The following is a 13,719-nucleotide window of genomic DNA, read 5'->3' as shown; positions in this document are numbered from 1 at the left end:
TTTCGCTCACACGCACAGAGCCACCTCTCTCTCTCTCTCTCTCTCTCTCTCTCTCTGTGTGTGTGTGTGTGTGTGTGTGTGTGTGTGTGTGTGTGTGTGTCCGTCCGTCCTCTAGCTCGTGTGCTTACACAGTGCCAACCAGATGCTCCTTGACCACCCACCCCAGATTGCTGCTCATGTCAGCAGCAACTCCAGTCAGGCTAGAGTAGTAATTTGTGAGAATTTGGTTTGTGTGAATGTGCGTGTTTTCTTTTTCCGAAGAAGTCCTTCCCATTGTGTGTGAGTATGATGCAACAATTTCTTTGCAATGGCTAGCAGTCTTTCCTTTTCTTAATACTGTGCATGTAAAGCTTATATTTTTTCTGTGATCTTATTCGCATATGTTTTATAATTTCACATTCTTGTGATGGACTGTAGTTTTTCTGGCATTGCAAAAGTGGTGACTGAAATTAATGGTTTCCCTACAGGTTTATGGCTGGAAAGAGATTGAATATAGTGTGCTGCAGTATGCATTATGCTGGAGTTGGATTGAAGCATTGAACTATGAGGATATAGTTTTGTCCATTAATATGCTTGTAACTGTTAAGAATGCCCATGGACCTCGTTTGCCTGCAGTTCATTATGCATTGGGCTCAGCATATAGTAGACTTAATCGGTATGTGGTGCTTTTATTAATGTGAAAAAATCAAGTGTGGAAATGGTATTGTGTATTATAAATGCTAGAGTGTAGACCACTGATCAAACTGAGATTTGTGAGATACTTGTTATGAACTTTCAGAAACTGAAACAGATGGTGTAAAAAGAAAACCCCCCTTTCAGAAATACTTCAATTTGGAGTATGCTGATGGCTGACTAATACACATCTCCTGGAGATTTATTCCAGTACGTGTTCTGGCTGCACATGGGAAAAAAAAAAACACACACACACACACACACACACACACACACACACACACACACACACAACTGTTGGAACTTAAGTCCCCTTCTTCAGGATGAGAAAAAGAGGGGAAGAGGGTAGGAGCAGAATCTTTGTAAGCAAGGTTAAGAATGGATCCATAATGTGTAAGGAAGAAAAGACATCAGAGTGATTGGGAGAACAAAGATAGAAGATCTGCAACAATTGTGCTCATGTCAATGTAAAAGAAAGCAGATGGCATGATAATAAGACAAAACTCAGGAAAGATATGTGTTGAAGTAAAATAAACTGAGGCGAGGGAACTAAGAGAAGGAAGCAAGAGGCGTACCCACTTTCGGTTCACCATGAGAGGATGACAGACAAATAGAAGTGTTGTTTTGCAATTTACTGTCACCAGAGTTGTGTGAATGGAGCCAAATACCCCCTGTGGCCAAGCAGACACTACGATATCTTAGTCATGTTGTAGAGGATTCTCAGCAAGTGGAAGGTTGACAACCTAGAGATCAGGAGTTTGTCTGTGTCCATTAATTAATTCTGCCACATTTGTAGTGCTACTTTCTTATGAAGAAAGGCATGCAGTGAACGTGTGAGCAGATAAGTGACGTGAGTTGTCATGCCTACATTTATTGTTGTGATTTTTGCCAGTGATGTGGCCAGTATGGGTGATAGTGGGTTGGTGCATGGAGCAGGTTTTACTGTGGGAGTGGTTGAAAGGGTAAGAACCGTAGTGAATTGACAGTGGTCTGGGATTATTGTTTGTACGGGTAAGGATGTTATGGCAATTAGGAGGGTGATGGAATGTAACATGTGATGTATTGGGGAAGTAAGAGATGTGATCACAGTTCAGAACTTGACTGCAGAAAGTCAGTAATAGATGGAGACATTCAAAGGCAAGAATGAAATAACCCAGTTTTGGCAGTTTGGTATCTGGCTTACTAGTTTACCACAAAGAGGAAAGGTAATCATAAGTCTGAACCTTCCCATTTGATTTTTATCAGACAAAAGGTTGTAATGAGTGGCCAAAGGAATGGTATGAAATTTTGTCTGCAGCAAGTAAACTCAGTTTGCATTTGAAGCAAGTAGAGCAGTAGACACAGTCTTATACATCTTCTTATCCTTTTTGAAAGAATTTGGCTACAACCCAGATCAAGCTCTTCCTTTTCGAAGCCGAAAGTGTAATGAGAATTGATTTAGTCGTCCTGTAAAACCTTGACTGCCACATCTCAGTCTCTTACAAATTTTCCATGCTTTCATAATAAAAATAATTCATCGTCCAGAAAACCACTCCTACATTTTCTCAATGGAAACATGCTTTTTACTTGGTACTCGATTGGTTTGAGGCAGTGTTGTAGTTTCTTGTTGTGTAACTTTTTTTAATATCATGTACTTTGCTGATGTCACTAATAATAAAATGTGTTCATTATCTGCTATGGAAACTTTTTAGTGGTATAATTATCAACTTATTTTCAGGTACAAAGTAGCTTTACAGCATATAAGAAGTGGGATTGAGTTTTTGAACAAAGAAATTGTGTTTGAAGTTCATCCGTGGCCAGGGACAAACAATATAATAAAAGAGACAACACGAAGTGGCTTACAGGTGTGGCTTTTTGGATGTCGATAAGTATCTAACTGCATTGTTAATGCTGTTGCTGATTATTAAAAACATCTATCCATCCAAATACCTGGTATTATTATTTTGTTTTAGGAATCTCTTAACAGACTGTTCAACACGTGTACTGTTTATCATCAACCAGATGCTGTCTGCAGATATAAAGCCTGCTTATCTACTTACCCGCACATTATTCCATCAGTAGACATATTTTACAGGTAAATATGAAATGTGTTAAATTTATGATAATTATAGAGGAGACTAAGATCCATGACTTGTTTTTGACTAACCTTTGGCCTCCAAATACAAAAATAACTGCAGTTTTTATCCATCACATCAATTTTTTAAGCTACAGAATACTCTCTCTTTGTTTCGAAAGTCATGCAAACTGTGCATATATAGGAAAATAAATGTAAAACTTACCAAATATACTGTTCACAGAAAAATGTTCTATTCATACCAAGGCTATAATAGTTACTGCAAGTTAAATTGTGTTCATACAAATAGTAAACTTTCTTTACCAAATGGTGAGCGTACATAATAAGCAAAATTTTTTGCTTACAGCTTCTTCTGGGGTGTTTAATATGTGGACATTCTCGCTTAATTCTTCAACAATAGTCGGCCATCATACACATATCTCAATGATGTTCATATCTTGGTGGAGTCGCTCACTCTGCTCATAACTGACTGCACCAAGATTTTCCAGGAAGTCAGTAAAATGGCTATGTAAAAAATGCAATTTCATACTTACTTTTCAATCAAAGAGGCAGCAGACCATTTTAAAGTCAGCACAGATGATCTGTTGATGCATATGACATTGCAACAAATCAGTGGTTTTCTTTATGTCTTCATATTCCTCTTGTAAACAAATTGAATAGCCTATTGGAATTGCACCAAATAAATTTACATTGTGGAGGACACACTTGAAGCTCCTCATTGAGCTATCGATCAACAATCACCATTCACTTATGTTATAGGCTGAAATTCCCAACTCTCCTTCAAACCACACACATAATGACAATATACAAACCCATCATCACTTCAAAAATATTGCAGAAACAGATGTTCTCTTGATTGAAGGTAGAATACTGTAGCTTCTTTTGCAAGCAAGTTTTTCACACACAGTATTAATGCTAACAGTTCTGAAACTTTTCTGGATAATCCAAAATCTCTTGCCAAATCATTCAACTTTAGCTGCTCAAATTCCTTACATATGTAATCATCTTCAGTTGCAAAATCATTATCAGTGGCGTCACTCAGACATTCACTAGACATGCATTCCTGCATTTCCAAATAAGGTAATTCATTGAAAACTGGCACTGGGATTTCAGCTGAATGAGACTCTTTACATATAGCGAATGGTAAACGAGGATACTCTATTTTATATTTGTTTTTCTTGTTGTATTATGGTGTTTTCACTGGAAAAAATTGAGAACCTCTTGAGTGATCTCTGGGTCTCGCCAAATCATAAGTATAACAAATGAAAGTTTACCTTGTATTCCCCTGGTCTGCATCTACATCTATTTTATGTAAACCACCGTGAGGTGTGTGGCAGAGGGTATGTCCCATTTTACCAGATATTAGGGAAGAATGATTGTTTGAATGCCCCTGTGCATGGAGTAATTATTCTAATCTTGTTCTCATGATCCCTGTGTGAGCGATATGTAGGGGATTATAGTATATTCCTAGAGCCATCATTTAAAGCCATTTCTTCAAATGTACTGGCAGAAGTAAAGCTGTGAGTACCGGCCGTGAGTCGTGCTTCGGTAGCTCAGTTGGTAGAGCACTTGCCCGCGAAAGGCAAAGGTCCCGAGTTCGAGTCTCGGTCGGGCACACAGTTTTAATCTGCCAGGAAGTTTCATATCAGCGCACACTCCGCTGCAGAGTGAAAATCTCATTCTGGTTCTTCAAATGTTGTTAATACACTTTCTCAGGATAGTTTACACCTGTCTTCAAGAGTCTGCCAGTTCACTTCCTTCAGTTCTCTGTACCACACTCCCACAACTTAAACAAACTTGTGACAATTCATGCTGCCCTTCTCTGTATATGTTCGATATCCCCTGTTAGTCATATTTGATACGAATCCCACATACTTGAGCAATATTCTATAATTGGTCGCATGAGTGGTTTGTAATCAATCTCCTTCGTAGGTGGATTGCAATTCCCCAGTATTCTATCAATAAACTGAAATGTACTACCTGTTGTACCCATGACTGAGCCTATGTGATAATTCCATTTCATATCCATACAGAGTGTTCACTCAGGTATTTGTATGAGTTAGTGAATTCCAGTGATGACTCTTTGATATTATAGTCATAGGATACTATGTTTTTTTTTCATTTTGTGAAGTGCACTGTATTGCATTTCTTAGCATTTAAAGGAAGTTGCCAATCTTTGCACCAATTTGAAATCTTATCAAGATCTGACTGAATATTTATGCAGCTTCTTTCAGATAGTACTTCATTATAGATTACTGCATCATCTGCAGAAAGCCTGATTTTACTATTGATATTGTCTGCAATATCATTAATATACACCATGAACAACAAGGATTCCAAAACACTTCTATGGGGCTCACCAGAAGTTACTTCTACATCTGACTATGACCCTCCATCCAAGATAACATGCTATGTCCTCCCTACCAAAAATTCCCCAATCCAGTCAAAAACTTCACTTGATCCCCATATGATTGTACTTTTGGCAATAAGAAAGCATAGGTGTGGTACAAAGTCAAATGCTTTTCGGAAATCAAGAAATACTGCATCGACCTGTTTGCCTTGATCCAAAGCTTTCAGTATATCATGTGAGAAAAGTGCAAGCTGGGTATCACATTGTCGATGTTTTCGCAGTCGGTGCTGGTTGGCATTGAGGAAGTCATTCTGTTCAAGATACCTCATTATGCTTGAGCTCAGAATTTGATCTAAGATTCTGCAACAAATCGCTTTCAGAGACACTGGACGATAATTTTCTGAGTCACTTCTACTACCCTTCTTGTAGATGGGTGTGATCTGTGCTATTCTCCAACAACTAGACAAGGTTTTTTGTTTTTGGGATCTACAATAGATTACAGTTAAAAGAGGGCATGTCTCAGCTGCAAATTCAGTATAGATTGTGACAGGCATTTCATCAGGCCCTGGAGCTTTGTTCAGTTTTAAAGATTTCAGCTGTTTCTCAATGCCACTGACACTAGTACTTATTTCAGTCATCTTTCCAGTGGCGCAAGGATTAAATTGGGGCAATTCTCCCAGGTTTTCCTTTGAAAGAACATTTGAAAATGGAGTGAAGCATTTCAGCTTTTCTTTGCTATCCTCAGTTTCAGTTCCTGTCTCATTTGCTAGAACACTAACTTTGATGCCACTAATAGCCTTACATATAACCAGAATTCTTTGGGTTCTGTGAAAGATCATTTGACAATTTTCTGCCATGGTAGTGTTTGACAGCATCATGTATTGCTCTCTTCACAATCGAAAGTGTTTTATTTAGTGTTTATCTGTAGCACTATGCTTTGTTTTACATATATTATGCAGTAATCTCTGTTTCTTTAGAAGTTTCTTTACAGTGACTGTATACCATGGAGGTTCCCTCCCATTATGGACTATTCTGCTGGGCACGTATCTATCCATTGCGTGTCAACTATTCCTATAAACCTGAGCTACAGTTCCTCTACAAGCTCCTGCTCTGTGCTGAAAGCTTCAAGTTCCTCATTGAGATATGACACTACTGATTTTCTTATCTAGCTTATTGAACATATAAATCTTTCTGCTTGTTTTAGTCATCCTTTGTACTTTGGTAATCATTGTTGCCACAACCATGTCATGGTCACTGATACCAGTTTCAGTGTGACATCCTCAAAGAGGCCAGGTCTGTTTGTTGCCATTAGATATGATGTATTTTATCGTGAGTGGGGTTCCTAACTCTATGTTCAGACATTTCTCAGAGAAGGCATTTAGTAATTTTTCACAGGATATCTTATCACACCGCACTAACAGAACAGTAATTTTCCCAATTAATTGTTGGATTATTAAAATTTGCACGATTGGTGAACTTCTGTACAAGTGAACTGAAGTTTTCTCTAGAGTTTTTGGTTACATCAGAAGATGAGTCTGGTGTGCAATACAAGGATCCAACTATCATTTTATGACCACCCCTGATACTGAGTCTCACCCAAACAATGTCAAATGCAGCTTCAATTTCTATCTTGATGGATTTAAGTTTGTTGTGTTTTGCGGCAGAAACACCACCCATTTCTCATTTGCCTATCCTTTCGATATACACTTAACTTTTCCCCAAAAATTCACTGCTATCAGTTTCAGGCTTCAACCAGCTTTCTGTACCTAGTGTTGTGTGAGCTTCACTGCTTTTCATGAGCACTTCAAACTCTGCACTTTGTTGCAAATGCTATGGCAGTTTACCATTAGGATGTCAGTACGGGACAGGATCTTCTCATGCAATTTTAATCACCAGTTTTCTCCTCCGATTGCGAAAACATTCTGTTGGCACCCACCTACATAGGGAGAAAATGATCATCACGATAAAATAAGAGAAATCGGGGCTCGCACAGAAAAATTTAAGTGCTCGTTTTTCCCGCGTGCCATTCGAGAGTGGAACAGTAGAGAGACAGCTTGAATGTGGTTCATTGAACGCTCTGCCAGGCACTTTACTGTGAATAGCAGAGTAATCACATATATGTAGATGTAGACAGTATCCTCACCTGTGGGAGACATTTCTTTGGATCTTACACTGATACTTCTGGGTTTCCTACAGCTGCCGTTGTCTGGCTTGGATGGAGATTCACCTAACATAATAAACACTTGCATGCACACTAACACAGTGCAGCTACCTGAGTAGCAGCCTCTGATGTGTAGTGCACACTGACCCATTTAGGGAGACCCTGCAGTTCGCAACCCTATGGCACAAGTCCAGTAAGTCGCAGCCTAACTTTTCTCAGTACCTTCAAAGCACCTGGTTCAGTCCTTCTGCTCCAGTCAGAACCATAGGCCCATGATCAGTTGCAGCGGGAAAGGCTGCAAATTGTGAGCTTCGTTAAAACTCCATGCGCAAGGCTGGTCTTCTCAACTTTCTGTGCCAGTCACTGGAATGACCCAGGTATGATCTTGGAGCCCAGATGGCAGGCATCATTTGTTCCAATGTGCGCCACAGTCTGCAGTTGGTTGCACCCTGTCCCCTCAGTGGCTGCTGGAAAGCCTCTTCAACATGTTGAATGAGGCCCCCAGGTGTATATACTGAGAGCACCTGGTGTCCTGATGCCATTTCCCTAAGGAATACTATCATTCACTGTACATTTGAATTGCCAATGATTAAAATACCTCTACCCTTTTGCGTTTGCCTCCTCTTGACACCTGACAAAACATGTTTCACCAAAACAGATGGAGTGAGTGCCACTGATTCAGTTTCAGTGAGAGACAGCACCCCAGACTTGTTGGTGAGGCGAATTGTATACACCCTGAGTTCTCCCTGGTCACCGCCCACCCTGCATAAGCTGCCTAGATCTACCATTGACACACCACTCGCAGTCAAGTGAATGAGTAATGACAGATCCTGTACTTACTGCAGAGGAGACAGGATCCACAGGAGAGGATAATACTGTAGGTACCTCCAGTTCCGATATCACAGGTACACAACTCTCAGGAGCTCTTCCAACACACTGATTCACAGCAGTTGCCAATCATTTTACAGTAATCAGGGCGATTTCAAGCAGCTTATAAATGTCAACCAATTCATCCCATGTTCGAGAACAGCATTCACAGTGGGGTTTCATTTTTGCTAGTGCACTGTATCACAAGACAGTGAGAAAGTAACTTCAAACTAAGCCCACTGATTACTTTGTAATCTGTTTCCCCAAGAAGTTGCTAATTCCCCATAAGATTTGAAGTAAAGACACTAAACTAGATTTCTATTAAGGCAACAGAGAAACCTGCGGTAAAAATTAGTAGTTTCCTAAAATGTTTTAAGGTTAATTATAGTTGTTAGCAAACTTGAAAACAGAGTTAACAAACTGTTTTAAGATTAAAAATTATTGAAACAAGTTATTTTCAAGATCCTTACGTAACCTCTGACATATTCACGGGGGACCCCAGTTTGAGAAGCTCTGGTGTAGATCGTCAGATCATCATAGTGAACACACACCATTTTAGAACCACAGGATCAGTTGCTGATTTGTTAAAAGCGTATCTCAAAGGCCTGAGGTATAGGACAATTGTACATGTTTCAGACAGATAGACAAACTCTCGACACACTGCTTGCACATTTTGTGAGGGCCCCATGATTTATCTTGATTAGCAATTTTAACTTAAAAAAGAGGCAAAATAAGCTTGCCTGGCAAATATGCTGATGGTTGTCCTTTAACTGGGAATGGTAAAATTGCCACTTATATAACAAAACAAATCAGGGCTGTTTAAGCACTTACAAAACTAACTACCAGAGACAGACATTAGGAAATAAATATAAACTGAACACAGACAAGAACTCTTGATTCCATGGCAGTATGCACTTCACTAAATCAGAGTGACAGAACATTTCACTACAGTATCTGAACTGGTCTACACAGTTTGAATTTGTCACTGGTCTGCTATGTTATCATTCACCCCTCCCCTCATTGGTTGTAGAAAGTTTGTCAGCCAACTGGACAGCAACAGCTCCATCCCCATTTAATGCTTAAATAGCTCAAAAATCGAAGTCAGATGAAATTGTGTTACAAATTATTTCCCTGGTGAATACAATCTAGTGCACATTAACATCTTGTGAACTACTATTTGAAACACATACAACTATCCTCATTCTCAGGCCCTTGAGGTATGCTTTCAAACAAATCAGCAATTGATCCTGTGGTTCTAAAATGGTGGGTGTTCGCTGTGACAATCTGCTTCTCAAGCTGGGGTCCCCATAAATATGTTGGACATTGTGTAAGGATCATGAAAATCACTTGTTTTTGCAGTTTTTAATCTTAACAACAGTGTTAACATGTTCGTTGTTTAGTAACAGATAGAGAACTGTAGCCTCTTGCTGGCTTCAGCCATTGGTTACAATTTTTCATATTCTGTTGCGAACATTTACAGTCGCCATTCATTTATTGTACCATTTGGCATGTCAGGTCCCAACAATTGAACTTGTGAACTAACTGTTTTGTTGCTTATGGCTGGTGTATGCAAACAATTAGTAACAGTTTGTCACTTGTAGTGTAGCTCAGTTTCAGTCAAGTATTTGTCTACCTGAATTTAGAAGTTTTGTGCCTAGTTTATATAATTCTGTATAACATAGTCAAGCATTTCTGCCATATTTCAGAGAAAAATCCAATGGTCCCACAGGCTCACAAACATAAGAAAACAATCAAGGTAAACTATAAAATACTAGCAATGGGCAAACAATGCCAAATAAAGACAACCAAGACTGGATATATACAGAGAGATGAAAAACAGATAAAGAATGGTAATTTTTCAAAAAATGAAACAACATTGGGACAGCTTTACATAAACACAATTCCAGGAAAACATATAGAGATTAGCTTACAAAATTTCAACTGAAAAAAATCTAAATCTCACTGGTCTTATCAGTGCTGTGACAAGAGATGGCATGCAAACACATGAGTAGAGAGGCACTGCATAAAACTTACTGCAAAAGCATGTACCTGATGATGACCAAAACACAAAGCTACAGATACACACCAACCTACAAATAAAACAAAAACTGTCAACTACAGAACTGAAACCCACACTTAATCATTGTAGGTGAAGGTGGTCTCATGAGCAGTAACAAAACTAAAGGGAGAAAAATTAAGAGCCGTGGTACCAATGGTATCCACATGCAAGTCCTGCAACAGATCACACCACACATTACACCCTGTGTATCCAAGACCCCAAACGAGGTCCTGCAGCTGAGGAGAATACCCACAGCATGGAAAATAGCAAACACTGTAGACTTCAAGAAAGACTACATAATCATAATAGCGAATTTTCTTAGTGAACACACTTGCCAAGATCCAGGAATGCCTTCTGTGTGACAAACTATAATCACACAGGGAGCTAATAGGACTTAGTTTGCATCCATACGGATATCGGAGAAACAAATCAGATGACGATGCGAGAAACCGAGCTCTCCGCATAGTAGAGAACACAGATCAAAAATATGTAAATACCGTAATGATGGACATCAGGGTTACATTGGCAACCTCAGGTGGCCTTGTTTGCACGTCTTAGGGAGCTGCTGGTACCGGCCAGCCTGTACCACAATCTACAGGATTACTTCAGGTACATGGTTGATGAGTGGCAAGCATGAAACCAGAAAGTGGCCAAAAGACTCAGTGAGAGATGCCCACAATGGTCATTCTTTGAGCCCATCTTCTTTGGTCTAGCACCTTTAGTACATCCCGTGGAGAGCCTGATGGAATTGTGGTAGATGCCAATGACCTACTGGTGGTAGTGCTGGCTAAGTCCTGAACACAACTTAAGGAGGAAGGCAGTGGTATACGCTGGTGTGCGCAAAACAAACTTTGCACCCTTCTTAAAGGAACAGTCATTCGAAACCCATCAGTGAAACTTGGGAACTGAAACAGAATGCGAAAACAGACAAGATACCTGGGAACTATGACAGAGAAAGTCTTCTTCAAGACCCATATATAAACTAAAGCAGACAATGCCAAGAAACTGGGATGAATAAATACTACAGATTACAGACTAGTAACATACACTGTGTGGTTTTGACTCTGCAGCAAGCACATGGGCACAAGCAGAGGGATGCATTCCCAGTTATGAGATGCCTTTAGAACCACATCTTCAAAAGCCTTTTTCATAATCTTTGCATCTTTCCAGTCAACATAGTCATCAGGTACTGTGCTGCAACATATTGGATGAAGAATGGCTTCACAGATGTAATAAAACAATCACAGAAGAAGAAATCACTGATAAATTCCATCTTAAAAGATGACGGGGGAATACATGGCAAATGGAGTGGGACACATGTGAAAAGGGCTTGTGAGTCTATGAGATACTTGTGAACACAAGGGAAAGATTAACAGCAATATAAGGGAAAGATATATTGCTACTCACTGTAAAGACAACATGTTCACTTGCAAACAGTCACAACGAAAAGACACTTACACCTTAGCTTGCGGCCAAAGCCTTAAGGACAACACACACACACACACACACACACACACACACACACACACACATATATTCATTCACACAAGCAAGCACAACTCGTGCACGGATGACTACCATCTCTCGCAGCTTGGACTGGATTCCATTATGGTCTGAGCTTCTGGAGATGGTGGACATCTGAGCATGAGTTGTGCTTGCCTCTCTCTCTCTCTCTCTCTCTCTCTCTCTCTCTCTCTCTCTCTGTGTGTGTGTGTGTGTGTGTGTGTGTGTGTGTGTGTGTGTGTGTGTGGTTTTCCATTTCTGAAGAAGGCTTTGTGAATTCCAATCTGTAAGTGCCTTTTTGTTGTGTCTGTCTGCAACTAGATTAGGAGTAAAACGTTCTACCCCAAGCCATTGAATGATACACTTCCTAACTGGACATGGTCTATATCCAACACACATCTGACAGAGCCAGGAGTCGCATGTGGGGAAATTGGCTCCCACGAACATATAATTCTACGCTGCAGTGCACATACCCGGGACAGACTACAAAGGATAATGCAAGGCAACTTGCATAATTTCATTGGGAATCCAGACCAGTGATGAGAACTAGATAAACAGTGGACACTATTTCAAGAATATTATAAAAAAAATACTCTAGAGAGAGGTCATATAGATTCACACCCAGACCAAACATAACTGTACCACTAAAAGGCAGCAGTGGTGATAGTGAAAATGAACTATCGTACAGTGATACAGAAATAAAAGATGAAGCGCACACACACTAAAACAAGGTATAACATAACACAAATGTAGCTACAAAACTGCATAAATAAGTAGAGTAATATAAGAGATAGAAATACAAACACACAGCTACATAGAAACTTACAAATAAAGAAAATACAGGTCAAAAATGACTAACTTGATGACTTCATTCTGAGATCTGCCTTCCTGACAACCCCATGAAGTACTAACATTAATGAATACTATAATAATTATCCTTGGAGCATATTTCATTACAGTATGTTATCAGTAACTGGCTATTGCTGCCTAAGTGTCATGTAAAAAGTGTAACTAATTGAGAAAACTGACCTTTAATATACAGTCAGGCTAAATATAAGAACCATAATGTCAAATAGAAGAAAACATGGCCCAATGAAATTCCGAGGCAAGGCTTTCCCTTCCAATCATTGACAGTGGCAGGCAGCTGTCTTATGTAAGCTTTCCTGCCAGTTTATTCTCTTCTAAATTCTAAATTACACTGGTCCACAGCAGATTTTAAGCAGAAACGAAAGTAGATGGTCTCTATAGATCTTGATGCACTGAACATGAACATCATGATTAAAATTGTCTCCTAGCTCAGGATTACAAGTAAGTTGGAACTTAAGGTGATATGTACATTGCTACCATAATCAATAGGATATACCCTCACACATTAATTGAACTTACTTAGTTTATTCACATCTTTTGGGAGCATCTCTGTAGCATCCAGCAGCAGTCAGCCAACATAGCAGTAGTCCACCATCCGGCTTACTGCTGCTTCATGAGGCAAATGTTGCGATGGAACCGCCGCTGTACTCCTGAATGAACGCAACCCAGTTTTCAGAAAACACCTCAAGGTGGGGTAAAGGAAGTGCATCTTCAGTATCATGTTTCAGCTAATGACCATCTAAGAATGAATGAGTTCATCCACAAGATCCCTGCATGCGGGTATTGTGTAAGCAAGGGGATTCCAGTGCTGCAGTCATGAGGCCAAGAGTTCAGCTTTATGCTTTGGAAGATCTGAATCCTTAATCAGATTACTGAGTTCACACTGTGTGATTTTATGTGGTTCTCTGGATGACGATGTTGGTGTAAATGTGGGGACAGTGTCACTGGTATGATTACACTTTTTCAGCTGTATACGCCAGTTTAGCATAATCTACTGTCACTGCTTGATTGTAGTTCATGTGGGGGAACAGGAACTGGCCATTCCTTGCCATGAGCCATCGGGCGAATGATAGATGGGTTAGGGTATTATTGAATATCACTCCTTCTCTTGATATTGACTCCTGTGCTCATGGGAGGTACCCAATAGCAACCCAATGCATGATTCG

At 39.7% G+C, this 13,719-nt stretch overlaps 1 protein-coding gene across 8 annotated transcripts in view; it reads left to right on the top strand.

The window, feature by feature from the left end:
- Positions 1-13,719, top strand: part of LOC126256782 (E3 ubiquitin-protein ligase TTC3-like) — a 364,962-nt gene that overhangs the window by 65,219 nt on the left and 286,024 nt on the right. For all 8 annotated transcript variants that reach the window (XM_049955514.1, XM_049955508.1, XM_049955509.1 and 5 more), the window contains 3 exons: positions 468-655; positions 2,390-2,516; positions 2,625-2,746. In XM_049955514.1, coding sequence (XP_049811471.1) covers positions 468-655; positions 2,390-2,516; positions 2,625-2,746 — 437 coding nt within the window. The remainder of the gene's footprint in view (positions 1-467; positions 656-2,389; positions 2,517-2,624; positions 2,747-13,719) is intronic.

This window comes from Schistocerca nitens, chromosome 1 (assembly GCF_023898315.1).
Source record: "Schistocerca nitens isolate TAMUIC-IGC-003100 chromosome 1, iqSchNite1.1, whole genome shotgun sequence".
NCBI lineage: Eukaryota > Metazoa > Arthropoda > Insecta > Orthoptera > Acrididae > Schistocerca > Schistocerca nitens.
The sequence above is the reverse complement of the archived record's forward strand: the minus strand, read 5'-3'. Positions and strand labels throughout refer to the sequence as shown.